The 18,140-nt window shown below is 33.5% G+C and overlaps 1 protein-coding gene across 1 annotated transcript in view; it reads left to right on the plus strand.

The window, feature by feature from the left end:
* LRP1B (LDL receptor related protein 1B) overlaps positions 1-18,140 on the plus strand; it is a 1,762,610-nt gene that overhangs the window by 1,198,278 nt on the left and 546,192 nt on the right. The window contains exons 29-32 of the mRNA XM_053655128.1: positions 1,316-1,447; positions 2,779-3,006; positions 10,852-11,026; positions 11,904-11,998. Of these exons, the coding sequence (XP_053511103.1) occupies positions 1,316-1,447; positions 2,779-3,006; positions 10,852-11,026; positions 11,904-11,998 (630 nt within the window). The remainder of the gene's footprint in view (positions 1-1,315; positions 1,448-2,778; positions 3,007-10,851; positions 11,027-11,903; positions 11,999-18,140) is intronic.

The raw sequence follows: 18,140 nt of genomic DNA on the forward strand, positions 1-18,140 counted from the left end.
ACCATCAATTCCATAGGATCTCCAATTGCTATAGATAAAGTTAAAAGAGAAGAAAACAGAATACATGGCACTCCAAGGAGTAGTGGAAGCTAAACTATATCTATATCTTAACTTCCAATCTTTCCTAACAGTTTTTGCTCTTAGTTGATGTTATTAAAAATGTACCTGAGTGTCTATTTGTCTTTTATTTATTTACATCTTTAATCAATGTAAAGGCATGTGTTATTTGTGTTATATTGGAAGGAAGGATAAATGCCAAAGACTAGCAAAGCCACATTGAATATTTATCAAATTTAGTTAATTTCTTATATCCTTTACAATTTTATTATAACCCTAACCCTTTGATTTTTACTCTTTCCACCTTAAAACTCTACAAGACTGATATTAACTACTCTGAACAACAGGTCCACCAGTTAGAAAGATGTAATTCTCTGAAAACTAAACTAATGGGATCAGAATATATAACCCCTTCTATTCAGTAGCCTGCTTCTAAAGTCTTTAGTCTACTAGATAAGCTCCATAAAAATAGGATTTAAGATAATAGTGATCAATTAAGATTAAAATATTATTAAAAAAACAATGATAGGCAAGAAATACAAAAAACAGAGAGAATAATGTGGAACTGCAAATTTTAATATCCCATTCTAAATTTGAATATATCATAAATTATACAATAGAATTTAGTAAGTATTGTATATGGTTCAAACTTAAAGGTGGGATCAGTTAATACAGAAAATTTAAAAAATTAAGAAGCAGATGTCTTAATAATAAAGAAAGACAAACATTTCTTCACATTGGCCTCTGATTCAAAAAAGGAGGGAACAGTCTAAAGAAAGGATGTGTATGTAACAGCATTTTCCTAGGGAAAATTTTAACAGGGAGAGTTTGCTGGGGCAAGAAAGGAGTCCTACAGGCAGATTAGGAAAATAACTCCCTGTTATTTTCATCCATCGGAACTCCTGCTGCCTGGATTATACTCTGTTTGAGTTTGTTATACACTAAATTTAATAATTATTTTTAGTTTATTATCATACTAAATCCTTTAAAAACCTTTGCTTCTAAGGCAATAAGATGCCTTCCATTCATCTTAGAGGGAATTGAAGGGTTACCTTTGCTACCTTTGAGAAGGAAAGTGTTTTTTATTGATGTAATTACTGTGTAAGATTGTTTATAATTGTCATATTAATCACCTTGATAATGAGTGCTGTGTAGAATACTTCCCTTTGAAACATGAAGGGAATAAACCAGTCAGCCTCAGAGGTTCCCTAAGATATCCTTCCTTCCTCACTATTAATATTTCCCTTTGTGACTCCAGCCCCCAATCCCTGTGCAGCCAACGCCGGCCGAGGCCCCTGCTCTCACATGTGTCTGATCGACCACAGCAGGAGTGCTGCCTGTGCGTGCCCCCACTTGATGAAGCTCTCCTCAGACAAGAAGACCTGCTATGGTAGGTTTCTTGCAGTTCTTATCGAAAATTCAAATTGAATTCTCTCAAACTGCATTAACATTAACATTTTCCTCAAAGTAAAGCAGAAGAGGTTGTTAATGTCCTTAAAAGCATTTGAGATGGTCTATTTCTAGACTACTGATGAGTCATCTATATTTGAGGTGTCTGATAAATTCTTAAAATATGCGATAAACCACACTTTGCTACTTATTACCTTATTCATGTTTTCTTATAACTTTCATATTTAGTGTGTTAGCAGAATTTATCTCTACAAAACAGGGAAAATTGTAAGTGAAAATGCATTATCAGAAAATGATGATGTAAGTAACCTGCATAACCAAGAGGCACTTCATAACTTTGGTCTCCTCCTGCTCTTCCAAAGTCACTCTAACAGCATGTTGTAGGGGATTATTAACTTAAGGGGAGGGGGAATAAAGTACAATATTTAACTTTAAATGCTTGTAAAAATATTTAAATTATGCATGTAAAATTAAAAATGATAATGAAATTTATGCATGAAAGCCATACTGTGAGATTTCCCTTGTTTGTTTTACTTTAATTTTAAGTATTTGTTTTACCTGCCATGAAATTTTAAGGACAGAAAGAGTACCCTCACAAAACTTTAATTCAGAAATTGAGGCATATGTACATTTAAGTAATTTTATATAATTATAACACATCTCAAATAACAGTCATAACCCAACAACAAAAGAATATTGGACTCCTGTCTCTACTCAATCAACTAATACTTCACAAATTCAGTGGAAGACAGGTACCTGTGAAAGTAGAAAGATACAATGCCACATAATGTTAGTTACCACAGATTTTCAAAAATTTACAACAAAGCATGCTTTAACATTATTTGAACCCCACTACTAACGAGGAAAACTTAAACAAGATTTTTTTTAAGTATTGTTTAATTTTTTTATTTAATGATAGTATAGAAAATGTTCTAGATTTCTTCAAAATTCACTTATTGCAATGTAATAATTTCATAATTATGTAGAGAGCAATAATATTGTTGTTTGACAATTGAAAAGTTCATGGATTTTAGCAAGTTTTTTTGAAATTATAAAATCAAATCAGCTATTGATAGTTTCTTGGCATTTATATCTAAAGAAAAATGATGACTTAACTCTTTTACATTTGTTCCTATTAAGAAATTTATTTTTAAAATAAATAAAGCATTTCTGCATTAATGTTTTCATCAAATCTTGATTATAATGTTGTGTTGTTAAAAAGCTATTAAATCATCAAGGGATATTATAAAATTCTGAGACTGCTTTAACATGCCTAGTTACAAAAGAAAAACATTTCTGTTTCTTTTCTAGAAATGAAAAAATTTCTTCTTTATGCAAGGCGTTCTGAAATCAGAGGAGTGGATATTGATAATCCATATTTTAACTTTATCACGGCCTTTACAGTCCCTGATATTGATGATGTTACTGTGATAGACTTTGATGCATCTGAAGAACGTTTATACTGGACAGATATTAAAACACAAACCATTAAGCGGGCTTTTATTAATGGAACTGGGTTAGAAACTGTTATTTCAAGAGGTAAAAGATTTGCATGTTACAACTTAAAAAATGTTTATTAGTGTATTTGTAATAATCACAAGGTTTTTTGTACTCTTTCTATTCAATTCTATGTTGTTAATTAAAGTTGGAATTAATTATTCAGGGTTTAACAATATTTCGTAGCAATTGCAAAATGCTATTATTATGTTGCACATAATTTGATAATTAGAAATTGTTTCACAGGAAGAAAACATTTCAGAACAAATCTTAAACTTTACAGATTTCTAAATATTGAGGACTCCTTTTTGCTGATGGGGAATAATTATATTTGTATAAAAAACATAGGTTATATTGGGAAGGACTGGTTTTCCCCTCTGACACAAGCTCATTATCAACTTCCTTTTACAATATTTCTACAGAACTAAACTACACAAATTCCATAGGAAACCTTTTCCTATCCACCTCCTGACCCTGCAAGTTGAATCGTAGGTTCTCAGTGAGTGTTGAATTAATCATTAAAAATACAATATTTTTCCCAAAAAGGAAAACATAGCTGAAATGAGACATACATGCAAATGCAGTGGTTGCATCTAAATATTTAGCATTAAATTAGCCTAATCTTTGCTTAAATATTGATATATTATGATTTCTGGGTAAGCTATTACTTTATTAAATGAATTGTAATTGAGCACCTACTGTTTTCCATGGCTGCAAAGTGAAAAAAATAGTTTCTCTTCAACTTCATGTCCACTAGCACAATAGAGTGATTTGGAAGAGGATACAGAAAAGAATGATTAGTAATTCATATAGATATTTATAATTCTTATGCTTTGAAGCATACTAGAAATTTACAATCACACCTTATTTGATCAAGATCAACATCTTAATGAAATCAGTAAGCACAGGTTTTAAAATCCCAATGTTTTTTAAGAGTTACCACACACAATGCTAAAAGCTGGCTTCAGTACTTAGTATATCCAAGAGTATTTGACCGCTAACATACATTTTTATTTATGTTAGCTCTTTACGCATCTCAAGTTAGTACTCGTTTTGTTTGTTTTAATAGTGTTTTTAAAAACTTCTTTTATTGTTCAATCACGATCATCCCCATTTCCCCCCCATTACTCTCCCCTGCCCTGCCCACCCCCTACCTTTCACATTCTCTCCCCCTCTCCCCCACTCCTTGCCCTTGTCCACACGTCCTTTATGCATGTTCTTCGACTCGACCCTTACCCTCCTTTCCCCCATTATCCACCTCCCCCATCCCCTCTGATCACTGTCAGTTTGTTCATTATTTCCATGTCTCCGGTTCTATTTTGTTCTCTTGTTTGTTTTGTTGGTTAGATTCCACTTACAGGTGAGATCATATGGTTTTTGTCTTTCACCACCTGGGTTATGTTCACTTAGCATAATGCTCAGGTTACTACTCTTAAAGCAACTTGAATGGATTGGCCAAAAGCTTGTTCAAATATTTATTTCAAACTTGTCCTAAGAGAAAAGCTTTTCTTAAAAAAAAAAGAGGAAAAGAAAGAAAAAAGAATAACAAAAAAAGAAAAAAAAGCTAATATGGCCTTGACTGGTCTGGCTCAGTTGGTTTGGCATCATCCCATAAACTGAAAGTTTGTGGGTTCAATTCCCTGTTTGGGCAACATGTGCCCTAGGTTGTGGTTTTGGTCCCAGTTGAGGAGCAAATGAAAGACAATCAATCAATGTTTCTCTCCCTCTCTGTCTCCCTCCCTTCCCCTCTCTAAAATCAATAAGCATGTTTTTGGGTAAGGATTTAATAAAAAAAGAATGAATGCAAGGATTTCTTCTTTGTACAGGATATTTTACAGAAAGAAATGGTTAGATAATCATTGTTAGGCTAGACTTTAAATGACTGCCTGGGTAACGACCATTAAAAACTTCCAGAGACCACTTAAAGAGCGGTAGGTGCCTCCCAAGACTGACAGACTAGTAAAAATTTGTTCAAACACTTCATTGTAAATGTGAAATACTTCCCAAAAGGCTCTGTGAATTTTGTAATGTAATAGATATTCTACTTCAAGAAAATTGGGGGACAACTTTGTCTCTAATTATAGATTGGTAACTACTAGCGAGTCTATCTTTGAAAAAAATAACAAGGACTAAACTGCATTTAGCAGTCTTTCTTTATAATTGTATAACCAAAATTTAACCATTAATATTTTCTTGCTAGTAATATATATACTCATTAGGATTAATAATAATGAATTCTGTCATTTTAACAAATACTGGAAAATTTTCTACAGGGTAAGAAAGTAACTGAAGGTGGGATGGTATAGACTGAGTAGTGTGAAACCCGGAATGGGAGGGGTATGACGTGCAAACTGATGTAGCAAAGAAAAAGAAATAGAAACCAAACCATGCCAGCCTTATAGGGCAAATTATTGATTTTTATGTTAATACTAAAAATAAGGGGAACCAAGGGAGTGTTTTAATTGCAAGAAATACTTGTCAGGTTGGGGGTGGGCAATCTTTTATCGGTTACACTACAATTCTGAGCAGTATGCGAGTACTCCAAAGAGGCAGTGCAGCTGTGGGACTATCTTTAAAAGAACAACACCCAGTCAATTGACAGCTTTATGAAATTCCATTTCATAGAATTGTCAATGGAATCTCATTTTTTTTTATGGGAAAAGACTTCTGATGTATCTGATTCTTCTAGGCCAAAGTATAAATTTCTCATTTTTAGAAAATTAAACTCAATTTTGGGTAAGGACTATTACTTGAGCAAAGTCAATTTTTTAGTACTAGAATCCTTTACTGCCTTAATGAACTAAACTGTTAGGATGAGTTAAGCAGAAGCTAAATTAAAAAAGATTATGAATATAAATTAGAAGTGTATCTGTTTATTTCTATAAAGGATGCTGTCTTATGTGCTAGGAAATTATCATATAACCATACACTTTTTAAAAATAATTTTTATTTAATTGTTGTTCAAGTACAGTTTTCTGTCTTTTACTTCCACCCCAGCCAACCCCCCAGCCCTCCCCACCTCCCTCCCATTTCCAACCCCCTAGTTTTTGTCCATGTGTCAATACACTTTTTTAAATTACAAAAGTATAAACCATTTAAAACACATGTTTTGATCACATTGCTACTATATAAAATTTGATTCTCAATGTAACTTTGAATCTAATTGGACCTATTTCATAATAAATTCCCATCAATACTTGAATTATTATTTCTGCCAACATTTTTTCAGTGACTACTGAAGATTCATTTATTCCCTGAATTTTGCAAGATGCAATACTTAATTATACTCAGTAAGAAGTATATTTAGAAAATAAAAACTTGTGAAATTTTTCACAGAGAAAATGAAATAAATGAAAAACAGGTCAGTAATAACACTGAGATCTAAATTTTGGAAACAGGCGTTGAATTAAAGTAGAATGTTCCAATAGGAAACAATTGTTGTTTGACCTATTTCTGAATAGAATTTTCAATTCTTATTTTCACCCAGAAAGAATTTTGGTAGAAAAATGTCAACATATGTGATTAAAAAAAAAGAGCAGAAAAGGAAGAAAGGCAAAAATGACACCTCTAAATGTCATTTTCTTGAGAAGTATGTCTCTGTAACAATAGGTGCAAAATGGGAAATACTTCTTATGTTTATTCTTTATCTTTTAGTTAGAAGAATAAAAATACTATTTTATTTTATTTCATAGACTTATCTTTTACACTGTATTCTGGATTCTATATCTGGGACACTAGATGGATTAGGCAATGACTATTGTTTAATTGAAACAGTTTATAACCTCAAGGGTCTTCATATCTGGTGAAAAAAATGAATTAAAGAACTAACTAAATACAAGGCTAAATGAAACAAGGAGTCCAATAGGGGTACAGACCACTTCTCTCAGGGAGCACTGAGTTCTTACATAGAATTACCAAAGTTCTCACTTAGGAGGTTGTAGTCAATCTAGGCCTTGAGAGAAATGGTGATGAAATCAACCCAGGTTGAAATATTAGTAGACACAGAGCTCTGGACACTTCAAAGAGGAAGAAGTAGTGAGAGGTAGTTAGACCTTGTACAAGAGTTAACTAGAAGGTTAATATAATGGCAGGACATAAGGTCTTATACCAGGGTGAGGAGCTGTGCTTTTTTCCCCTCAAGGCAATGGAAAAGGACTGAAGAATTTTACAGATGGGTATAGGTGATACAACCTCTTTAGAACATAAATGTGGTGGGCACCTGAAAGATTGGATATGAGACATACTCTAGGTAAAGCTACAATTAGAAAGTTATAGAAATGTTCTCGTTCTGAAATCAAAATGAGGCTAGAACAAGCCTGAGAGATGTGAGAAGGTGACAAACACTAAGAGTACTGTATTTGTACAATAGAAACAATTCAACTTGATGACTTGAGAGAGATAGAATTGATCAGATAATTGGAAAGGTGCTGGAGACATCAATCCAGGTGAAAATAGAAGAAGGAGGCTTGCTTTACACTTTCCCCAAAATCATCACTCAGTTGTTTCCTTAAGATAGGAATAATTATATTTTATTTTTAAATTCACCAATCTTATGTTTTAAATTCACCAATAAAGAGTGAGACCTTACAACCCAAGGCCCCACCGGCAACCCCAGTGAAAGTAGAATCCAAATTCTACTCCCAGTGAAAGTGTGAGCTGTCCCCACCCAGCTCATTATGTATCTTCTGTGTGCTTTGTACATTTCTAAGCCTGTAAATCATAAACAGTTTTTTTACCTTAAAGTTTGCTAATGGTTACTGGCGAAGGGTGTTTTACAGTTATAATAACCCAAAGGTTCTATCCAGTTGTGACATTGGTTTAGAGAGGGGAGGTGTCTGTGGAAAGCTTACCAGAACCCAGGTGTTTGCCCCCATGCATTTCTCACCAGACTGAGACCCCCACAAAATAGCAATGCCTTACAGCACCACATTAGATGGCTGCAATGTCACTATGGGTATATTGTCACTAGGTGATAGGAATTTTTAGCTCCATTATAATCTTATGGGACCACCCCTGTATATGTAGTCTGTCACCAGTCAAAATATTGTTATGCAATGCTTGGCTATCTACCCAAAATTGGAATTGCTGGATTGCAAGGTAATTCTGATTTTTGTTTTTTGAGGAACTGCTATATGTTCTCTCACAGAAGCTGTGCCATTTCACACTCCCACCCAGTATGTGTTCCCACCCAGCCCCACTCCCAATAATATGTGTTCCAATTTTCTCAAATCCCTCTTAGTACTTGTTATTTTATTAGGTATTGTTCTTTGTTTTGTTTTGGTTTTATAGTGGCCACTCTAATGGGTGTGAGTTGGTAGTTAATTGTTGTTTTGATTTGCATCTCCAATGATTAGTAATGCTGAGTGTCCCTTTAGGGTGGCTATTTCAATATCTGGTTTGGGTAATCATTTATTCAAGTCCTTTGTTCATTTTATAAACAAATTATTTAGGTTTTCTGTTGCTGTAGTTAGATGTAGAATAATTTTGTTGACTACAAATTTCAAGTTCAGAGTTTATTTTCAATCTTTTCCACCATTACCCCACTATCTTATAGCATCCCTCATTGCTATTGAGCATCTCCATGCTCGTCTAATTATCATTCTTCTGTGGGTCTTTTTATCGTCTGGGGGGCTTTAGCTGCATTTCCTGTTTTATTTCCCTCATAACAATATTTTTTTTATTTAGCCCCTTGGAATATTGTGCCGCCCATTAGGTCATTCTTCAGTCTGGGGAAGGAGGAAAACAAAACAAAACACCTCAAATGTTATCCCTGAACATTTTTTCCTAACCTAGTCTCTCCTATTCCCACCTCTGGAAACTGACTACATGTGCCAGACTATTCACTTTAACCTCTCACTCACTTAGCCTTTTTCTTTTTTCTTTATGCTGGCTCTGTCTTTCTTTCTTCAATTTGTCTTGCACTTCACTAGTTCAGTTAAGCTGCTAGTTAATTCACATAATAAAATATTTAATATTGTACTTTAAAACTATTCACAAGTTATTTTTGGTCTTCTAGGCCATATGATAAGGATCAAATAAAAATGAATAAAAGTATTTTAAACATCACAGACAGCCAAAAGCAAAAAGAAAAACAAAAACTTTGGGAACCATGGATATTAGAGGAAATAAAAACTAATTTCATTATTTTTGTCAATACCAAGCAATCTAGGGTAAAAATTCAGAAGGTACTAAGTGCTTGGATTGGCAGTGTACTCCTCAACCCTGCATTAAGGTACATAAACACACAATCACCTAATAAAATATTTATAGCAATCAGATCCATCATCTACACTTAGCCTAATTTTCCAATAAGAAGGCCAAATTTTAAGTGACTTGATGAAAGACAAAAAAAAGGCACACAACCTAAAACATTAAGACACATCTCATTATAACTTATTTAGAAATAATAAAAGGGTTTTAAGCAGGAAAGTTGGGTTGGTTGAGATTCAAGGACATCGGCCTGGATGGAGCACTTTCAAGCTGACCCAGAACTGCAAAGTTTCCCATGTCTTATTTTGCTCCTAAAAATATATATAAATATTGATTTTAGAGAAAGAAGAAGGGGAGCAGCAGAAAAGAAACATCAGTGTTGTTCTCCTTACTTATGCACTCATTGGTTGATTCTTCTATGTGCCCTGACAAAGGAATCGAGCTGACAACTTGGTGTATAAAGACGACACTCTAGCCACCTGTGCAGCTGGCCAGGGCCTGCTCTTTTTCATTTTAAGCTAGTTGGGAAATTTGCAGTCTGGTGTCTTTACTTACAGGTGAAATCTAGCTTTGTGCCATATTTTGGAAATGATACATAGAAAGATGTCTCAGTTCCAGGAGCTAAGTAGCAGCTGCTCTGGGGTTCAGGAGGCCTTTAGATATGAACTGCTGCTTTGGAGAGGGGGCAACAGCACCTGGGAGCTGGCTACAACTTCCAGGATGTCAGCCCCTCCTCACTTCCTGAATCAGAAGCTTCATTTTTAACATTCTCCAGGTGTCTTCTTAGCTTGAGTAACACTGGTCTAGAGAACTCTAAGTTACTCTATGCTAGAAAATTTTAAAACTTTGTAAAATCAAGGCAAAGCCAGGTTAGACCCATCACATTCCTGCTGCAGATTGGGGACTAAACTGGCCTACTTTATAGGTTAACATGCTGAAAAGATGTTCTAGCATCCACCATTATTAACACTTTAATTTATTTCTTTAATTAAAACATGTAATGTATTTAATCCTAAATCCTATCATTTTTAAAGATGCCTAACTGAATGATCAAGGAATACAAACTCAAATATTCCTACAGGCTGTAACAAATTGAAACTTAATTTGATTTCAGTAATTTCTGTAGAATTCACATGGGCAGAATGTTAAAAGGATTTTAGTATTTTCTTCATATTTCGATCTATTTCTGTTAATTATTTATTTTGAAAGATGTTCAAATCTGTTTAGTCTTTTAGGAAAGTTTTTACTTTCAATAACAAATTGACATTTAATATATAAAATAGCCCATTTGTTGATATTCCACAAGTACCTTCTCCTAACTGAAAGATGTGCTACCAACCAGAGAAGCTATTACTCTACTCTGAATTGTTGTCACCTTGGTCCATAGGACTGCAGCACATGTCTGCTCCTAAGAGTTTACCAATGAATCACTGACTGTTAATGTAATTTCAGTGCTAATTGTTCCTGCAGGTTTCAAATGGCTCAGTGGTAAAACATTAATGATTAGTTATGCCTTAAGAAGGGCTGATAAGGGAATGAGATTACAATCTTGTACAATTTTAGCTGACAAATTAAAGTGTAAATTAAAATGTCCCTAAGATAGAAAATAGCTTACTTGAAAAGCCAAAAGAATGGGAAATTTCATTTACTTTTAATTTACTCTTTCCTGTTTTGTAGATATTCAGAGCATCAGAGGGCTAGCAGTGGACTGGGTCTCACGTAATTTATACTGGATTAGCTCGGAATTTGATGAAACACAAATTAATGTGGCACGGCTAGATGGCTCTTTGAAAACCTCAATTATCCATGGAATTGATAAGCCACAGTGTCTTACAGCTCACCCAGTCAGGGGGTAAAGTATGATTATTTTTTTAAGTTTTTCAAAAATTTTACTTACCTTTGCTCTGATTTTATATAACAAAATTTTATCACTTCATAAATTATATAATTGTCTAACCACTATGCTGCATACCTGGAACTAATATTAAACAATATTGAATGTCAATTGTACCTGAAAATAAAATTTAAAAATTCTGTGTTTTATCAGCTATATAGTCAGAAGTGCAAGTGTAAATATGGAAATTATATAAGGGATCTCTGGTTAGAGAATTTTATCTGCATAAAATTTGACTTTTATATATTATTTTAAAATCTCACTAATTTATGCATTTAGGGAGTGACCGTTCACAATTTTAAAACAGCATGAAAAGAAGGTCTTTTAGCATGAATTGCTAATAACATATTTACTGCATGTTGATATTCTAAATTGCTTAGATCATCCCATGTACTGGCCAGTCATCACATACCCACACAGAGCACCCATGCAGGTCCCAGACGAACTCTCTCTCCTTGGCACTTTCCATGGCAGTGGTTGAAATGACGTTTCTAAAATGTCTGATTTCTCCAAGACAAGAAAATTTGATCTTGGTGAATTATTTTAAATGGAAATAATTTCCTGTGGTCATAAACATTAGGCGTGAATGTGGAAGGAAAAGAAAGTGAGGAAACTATCCTTCAATTACAGGAAAAAGCAAGAGTTCTGCTTTCTTCCCAGTCATATGTGAAGACTGCTGTCAGCAAGGTAGTCACCAATTTGGGGCCTTCCTAAAAAAAATTAATCCTGCGCTGACAATTTACTTTGATATTAGTTTTGTTCTTTCGTGTATGCTTCCAGCAACATGCAGGTATAAATATAATATTTTTCATCCATATCTTTTTTTTGAATTAAGGAAACTCTACTGGACAGACGGAAACACAATTAACATGGCGAACATGGACGGCAGTAATAGCAAGATCCTCTTTCAGAATCAAAAGGAACCTGTTGGTCAGTTCTTCTTCTTTTATTTATTTTTTAAATAATCACTGCCATTTTTAATATGACAAAGCTGAATTTGCACAATGTATTTCTCATCTAGAGCCTGAAAGAAAATATTACAGATTAGTAATAGAAATTAAGTTACCAATCTTATTACATCTGTTCAGTCTCTGTAGGGTAAGAAGAAGATCTTTTTTTGATAAGAAGATCAGTCTGTTAATAACAGAATTTTTACAATATATTAAGGACTGAAGTTGCCTAAAACTTCAGTGTAATTAATGAATACCTCATTTTCACTGGTGAATAGTCGATATGTTACTACAGTGGTGATATAATGTTCCCTGATTAATACTTACAGTGATTTCAGTAGTAACTATTTGGTTTTCATTACTCTGTGGTATGTTTATTTAGTTTCTTTTTTCTGCCTTTGCCGACCATTGTAAATTATTTGCCAAAATACCATGATGCTAAAAGAGCACCTTGACTTATTCCCATAAAAAATCTTGGAAAATCTAAAATACCAAGTTTCTTTAGTAGATAATTTACAGAATTACACACTGATACCTATATGTTATAATATTTTTTCAAACTGTAATCACTTCCTTAATAATTTCTAATATTTCTCTGAGATGCAAGAATTATTGATTGCTTACTTGTGACCTCAGAGTACCTTTAAAAAAACAATAAGGAACTTGAATTTTGACATTATGTTAAATGTGCAAACAGTGGAATATACAAAAGAAAATCATCACTTTGCTTCAAATTGCATGTATAGTATAGTTTTAATTTGGGGGTAAAATCAATACACCATGAAGCTATTAAGCTTTTTTCTTTTTGTATAAAAGTATGGAGTTATACTTACTTGAAGTAGCTCATTTTTAATAGTGATGATTCAGTAAAGGTAGTAAAGGTTTAGGATCACCAGTATTTGTAATAAATATTTTACGTACAACATATGATATAAAATGATAGAATAAACAACTTTTTTTCTTGGACTATTTGTTTTAGTATTTGAATCATAGCTGAAATTCAAAGTAGTATTGAAATTAAATGCAAAATAAAATGCTAGTATTTCTGTGTGGAAGATGATAGAACAAAATAAACAGAGACTCTAAAGATTAAGACCCATACTAAGAACTTAATTTGAACTAAACTGCTTTAGTTAGTATTTATCTGGTTTTGTTCAAAATATTTAATATGTAAAAATGAGTATGATGGAAATACTATGAGTAAATAAAGTTCTTATATTGTAATGTGGTAGCTTTAGGTCACACCAAAATGTTAGTTTACATGTGTATTTCTCTAATGAGGAAAACCTTAACTTCGTTAATACTAAATATCCATTTCCCATTTCCCTACTCAAAATAAGTCAAAGAGAAAACCATACAGCTTATGTAAGGAAAGTTTACGAGAAAGAAATTAGCGTTGCTATTTACACTTTGCATTTGGTCTCTCAGGTGTTTTAAGCCAAAAGATATTTTTAAGTGTACAGAGATCATGATTCAACACCTAATGACAAACATTAGATGTGTACTCTATCATTTATTAATATATTTGAAAGTTACTTTTAAATTAATTCAAAATGACAATTTTTTTAATTTTAACTTGTGCAAGATATACTATTTTTCCAGAATCTCTATTACAAACTATACATTAAATTAGTATTTATAATTGTGGATTTTGAGTCAGAAATGTATTCAGGAACCAGATTTTTTGAGTACCAGATTTTTGTATTTGGTCTATGGAATATGGTCTACTGATAAGAATTTGACATTGTCCATCTCCTAAAGGGTGCAGGAAACTAAATCATTTTAGGTTTTATTAAGTAAATTTAAGTTAGTGACCTTGAGCAAGTTACTCTTAGTTTGTGGTGCTTGATTTTCTTGTCAGTAAAATAAAGAAAAAATGTCTATTTTATAAAGTTCTCATGAGGATCAAATGAATAAAAGTTACGAGGAGAACATCTGGCCTTTAATAATAGAAATGTAAGCAGTAGGAATAGAAGGTATATTGGGTCTAATAGTCTGAAATATGAATGATTTGATTGTCAGCAGTATTAAAAGTGTAAATGAGTTCATTGAAGAATAATCACAGAATAGAATTCATAGCAGACCAATACATGAAACCAGGTGAGTCTCTAAGACAAGCAAATTTTATGTACATGTGAGAATTTAACTTTAGATTATCTTGCCACTAATGCTGAAACAAGTTTCAGGCAAACAAGTTTGAAGTACCTGGGTTCTCCTCTCAGACTTTCCCAATATAGTCCCCAGGGTAAAAGGACACCTGGGCCTTTACCTTGCTGCTGTAGTTCTTGACTGGTTTGCAAACAGGTGTTAATCACATGTTACCCTGGTAACTTTCTACTCCTAGCTAACTGATGGCATTACCCAAGTGCTAAGATTGGTTGTCTCCCCAATGCTGCATGAGAGTTTGTGTTGTCCATATGTAAAATATGCAAATCACTTAATCGTTTTTGTTTTCAAAATCTGGATGCTCTGTTGTAAATCCCATTTGCTGTGTTCTCTTCTCTCACAGGTAACTTTATTTTAGATAAAGGAGGAAAGTGAGCTGACAAGTCTTCCCCTGCCCCTAATCTTCCCCACCTCCCCATAAGGAGCTGGGTTTCTACGTAGGTAGATCCCTAACATCTCTTTTGCTAAAATTCAGCACACTTAACTACCACTTCAAATTTAGAATTTCTTATTCTTCAAAGAAACCTCTATGCTGTACTTAAGGCCTTTTGACTGATTGAATTAGACACACCCATATAATTTAGGATAATTTCCTTTAGTTAAAGTCCCCTGATTGCAGATGATAAGCACATCTCACAAATACCTTCACAGCAACACCCAGATTAGTGTTTAATTAACTAACTGGGGACTGTAGCCTAAGTATGTTTGACACACTAACATTACAAGATTTGAACAATGTTAACTTTGATGGAGATTATTATATAAAATATGGTAACATGCTATTTTTAACCTAGGAGGAGAAAAAAAAATGTTTGAGAATGTTTTGGTAGCTGTAGAAATATTTACCTACGAGTAGTTAAGAGAGAGACAGACAGACAGAAAGAGAGAGAGAGAGAGAGAAGAAAACAGCTCCATAATCAATCTTCTCTCTTACATCCAAACTCATGTGTTAAGTGGCTACTGTTAATGTATTATGTTAATGATTGACACAAAGATGACCTTTTATATAATACTTTTTTTGCAGTGTTAACGTACTGAGAGGCAGAGGTATGTGGTAAAGATCCATGTGCTGGTTTGTATATGTGGGAATCTTGAAAACAAAAAGAGAAAAATGAGTTCCTACAATATCCTGGCTAATTGAAAAGAGGTGAACACGGGAGATAAAGACGCTTTTCCCAAGGATTTTATAATCCAAAAGGAACTGCACTCTGACTCAAAATTATTCATTCCACTGATATTTCTCATATTTCCCTGATTTGATTTTCTCGATTTGCCAATCCCCTTTCATTCTTTTGCTCAGAAATGTTTTCTTTCTTCTCTAAGTTTCCCATCTATTTACCAGATTCCAACTCAAGCATTACCATATTTTTCAGACTATAAGTCACACATTCGCCCCCCAAATTTGGGAGAAATAATGGTTGTTTAATGCTGCTGTTGAGTTCTGTTTACATTTACATTGGTGTAATATTATGTTATTAAATATTTTACCACATGTTTTGCTTCATATTTTTTCCTATTTTCCGCCTTTAAACCTAGGTGCATCTTATGGTCTGAAAAATACAGTATTTCCCTGATTAGGCTGGACTGTCTTAGATACTTTTAGCACTATAATTTCACATTTTAGCTTTTATGTTTATTTTAAATTTCCTTTTGTTTTTTGAATATTTGATTAACCACAGCTTACCAACTAGAAAGTAAACTCTACAAAGTTACAGACCACGTCTGTTTTATTTACTATTGTGCCCTCTGCTCAAAGTTCAATGTGGGGCACAAAGTAGATCTTCAATAAATATTTTTTGAATTAAATGAATACTGTTCCCTATCACATAGCAAGAGGCTCTTACAGGATTGAATGAAACTAATATTTATTCTTATATGTTGAATAAAATTGCTATCTGAAAGAAGTGATTACTCTGTGATCTGGTTATAGATTCATTCCATTCAATGTGTCCATGTGTAGAAAACAAAGTGCTCTCATATTTATATTTATAGCATCATTTTCTCAAACTATGGAGTACAACAAAGTACACATAAAGTGGGTTGTTTATAAAGAAATTTATGGCTAGCTATGGAGGGAAAGTCGGAAATATTTGGTTTCTAAATTGGCTTTTCCACATGTTCTGCTCGCTGTTTCTCGGCCTTGTGGTCCTACCCCTGGGGGCCTTTGGCTCTAACCAGTGCAGAGATGTCTCATATAAAGAAAGCACAGACAAAAACAGTATCACTCAAGTTATAAACTTACAGACAAGTCCTTTTTTCACAAGGTATAAAGATAAAACCAAAATCATTTTACAATAACCCCTTTTCATTCTGACTGTTTTTGCAATTTTTGATTTGTACTAATAGGCTAGAAAAACTCTTACCTATAAACTAACTATAAAAATATTCCTGTGAATGAGTTTATAAAAAGCCCAATCTGTATCCAGTGTGTTTAGATTCTTTATTTGTGAGGGATGAAGGGGAGCTAAGATGATGCACTGATTTACAACTATTTTTCCTAGTAGCTATTACTTTAAGTTATAGTATTTCCATGTTTGTGCTTAAAATATGTTTTAGAATATATTAAATAACATATAGTTTACTAATTAACAAAATACTGAAATAGTTTGGTTTATTGTCCTTTTAAAAAAAACTATCTTTTGCTGTTTTTTTCCTCTATGCATAACTTAGAGCTGTAATGTAAATAAGTGGACAAACTGTGTTTTTCTTGGTTTTATATATAAATTTAAACCACTATATAGAGTAGCTTAAAAGTTAAAACTCTCAAGGGAACACTTAATATAGATCAGAATACTCTCGAGAATTTATACCATTGCAATTTCACTTCTCAAGATCCCTGTGGACTGTGATGACTTCTAAATGGAATTTTCCAGTACTGTTAATGGACATATGAATGTGTGAAGAAAATAGATACTAACTTTTGTTGTTAGCATATATGATGATTGTACCCATAAAATACTTACATACATAGGGATGTTTATTTCTATGATATTTGCTCATTGAACTTCACTGATATTTACTACTGCAGGAGCTTACTGTGATTGTATGTTCGTGATGAGTCTGCCAGGGCAATGTGTGGCTTATATGTCTGCCCACTGCATGCTCTAAACCATTTATGTGGAGAAAATTAGGTGATGAGGATAGGATGAGCTGCTGTGCAGATGGTTTTCTCTTCCTGCTTTCTGACCGACAGATCAAGAGTTAATTTTTCCCAGTATGTTAGGAGAAAACGCAATATTCTCTCTGGTGAGGCTGGGAAGTTTCAACTTAAAGCAGTCATTATCTATCGCCCTTTATGGACCTGAAGTTGCACCTTTGTGCTTGCAGGCCCTCAGCCGAGGGTGGGCTATACAGCAGAAACATCAGCGCTTTGTCAACAAAAAGTGATTAAAGTGACTACTTTTTAAGCACTTAGAAATGTCAAGCACTTGCAAAATGCTTTGCATTAATCATCGCGCACTAATCATTTAGTGAAGTCTTATGTTTCTTTTGTGAATTCAGAAACTCAGGTTTATTGAAAGAAATTAGTTGCCTGTGATGAATGGTAGAGTTGGGATTCAAATCTAAGTTTATCTGTTTCCAAAGCCATGTTCAATCTTAACAATTATGTTATGCCCACAGAGGCTGATATCATAGTAATTACCTGACCTCATGCAAAGATCAGGGAACAAAACTGCTACTTTTTCAACCACAGAAAGTAGGAAAGAAAAATCTACAGCTTGGGTACTTCTGAGAAATATGAGACTAATTAGGACAGAGAAGTCAGCTTTTCCAAGCAGCCAGGAGTATGGAAGAACCAATTTTACATCTGTGCCAATTCCTATGCTCACAAAAATTATTTCTGAATCTTTAAATGCTAGATTTAAATATCATTGTCACCAATGTATAAGCTTTCCAGTTTTTAAAGTTGTTTTTACATTTTCATTCACTGGATTTCCCTTGCTTGTTTGTTGTGA

Source organism: Artibeus jamaicensis, unplaced genomic scaffold, assembly GCF_021234435.1.
Source record: "Artibeus jamaicensis isolate MK-2021 breed Jamaican fruit bat unplaced genomic scaffold, CSHL_Jam_final contig_935, whole genome shotgun sequence".
Classification (NCBI taxonomy): Eukaryota; Metazoa; Chordata; class Mammalia; order Chiroptera; family Phyllostomidae; genus Artibeus; species Artibeus jamaicensis.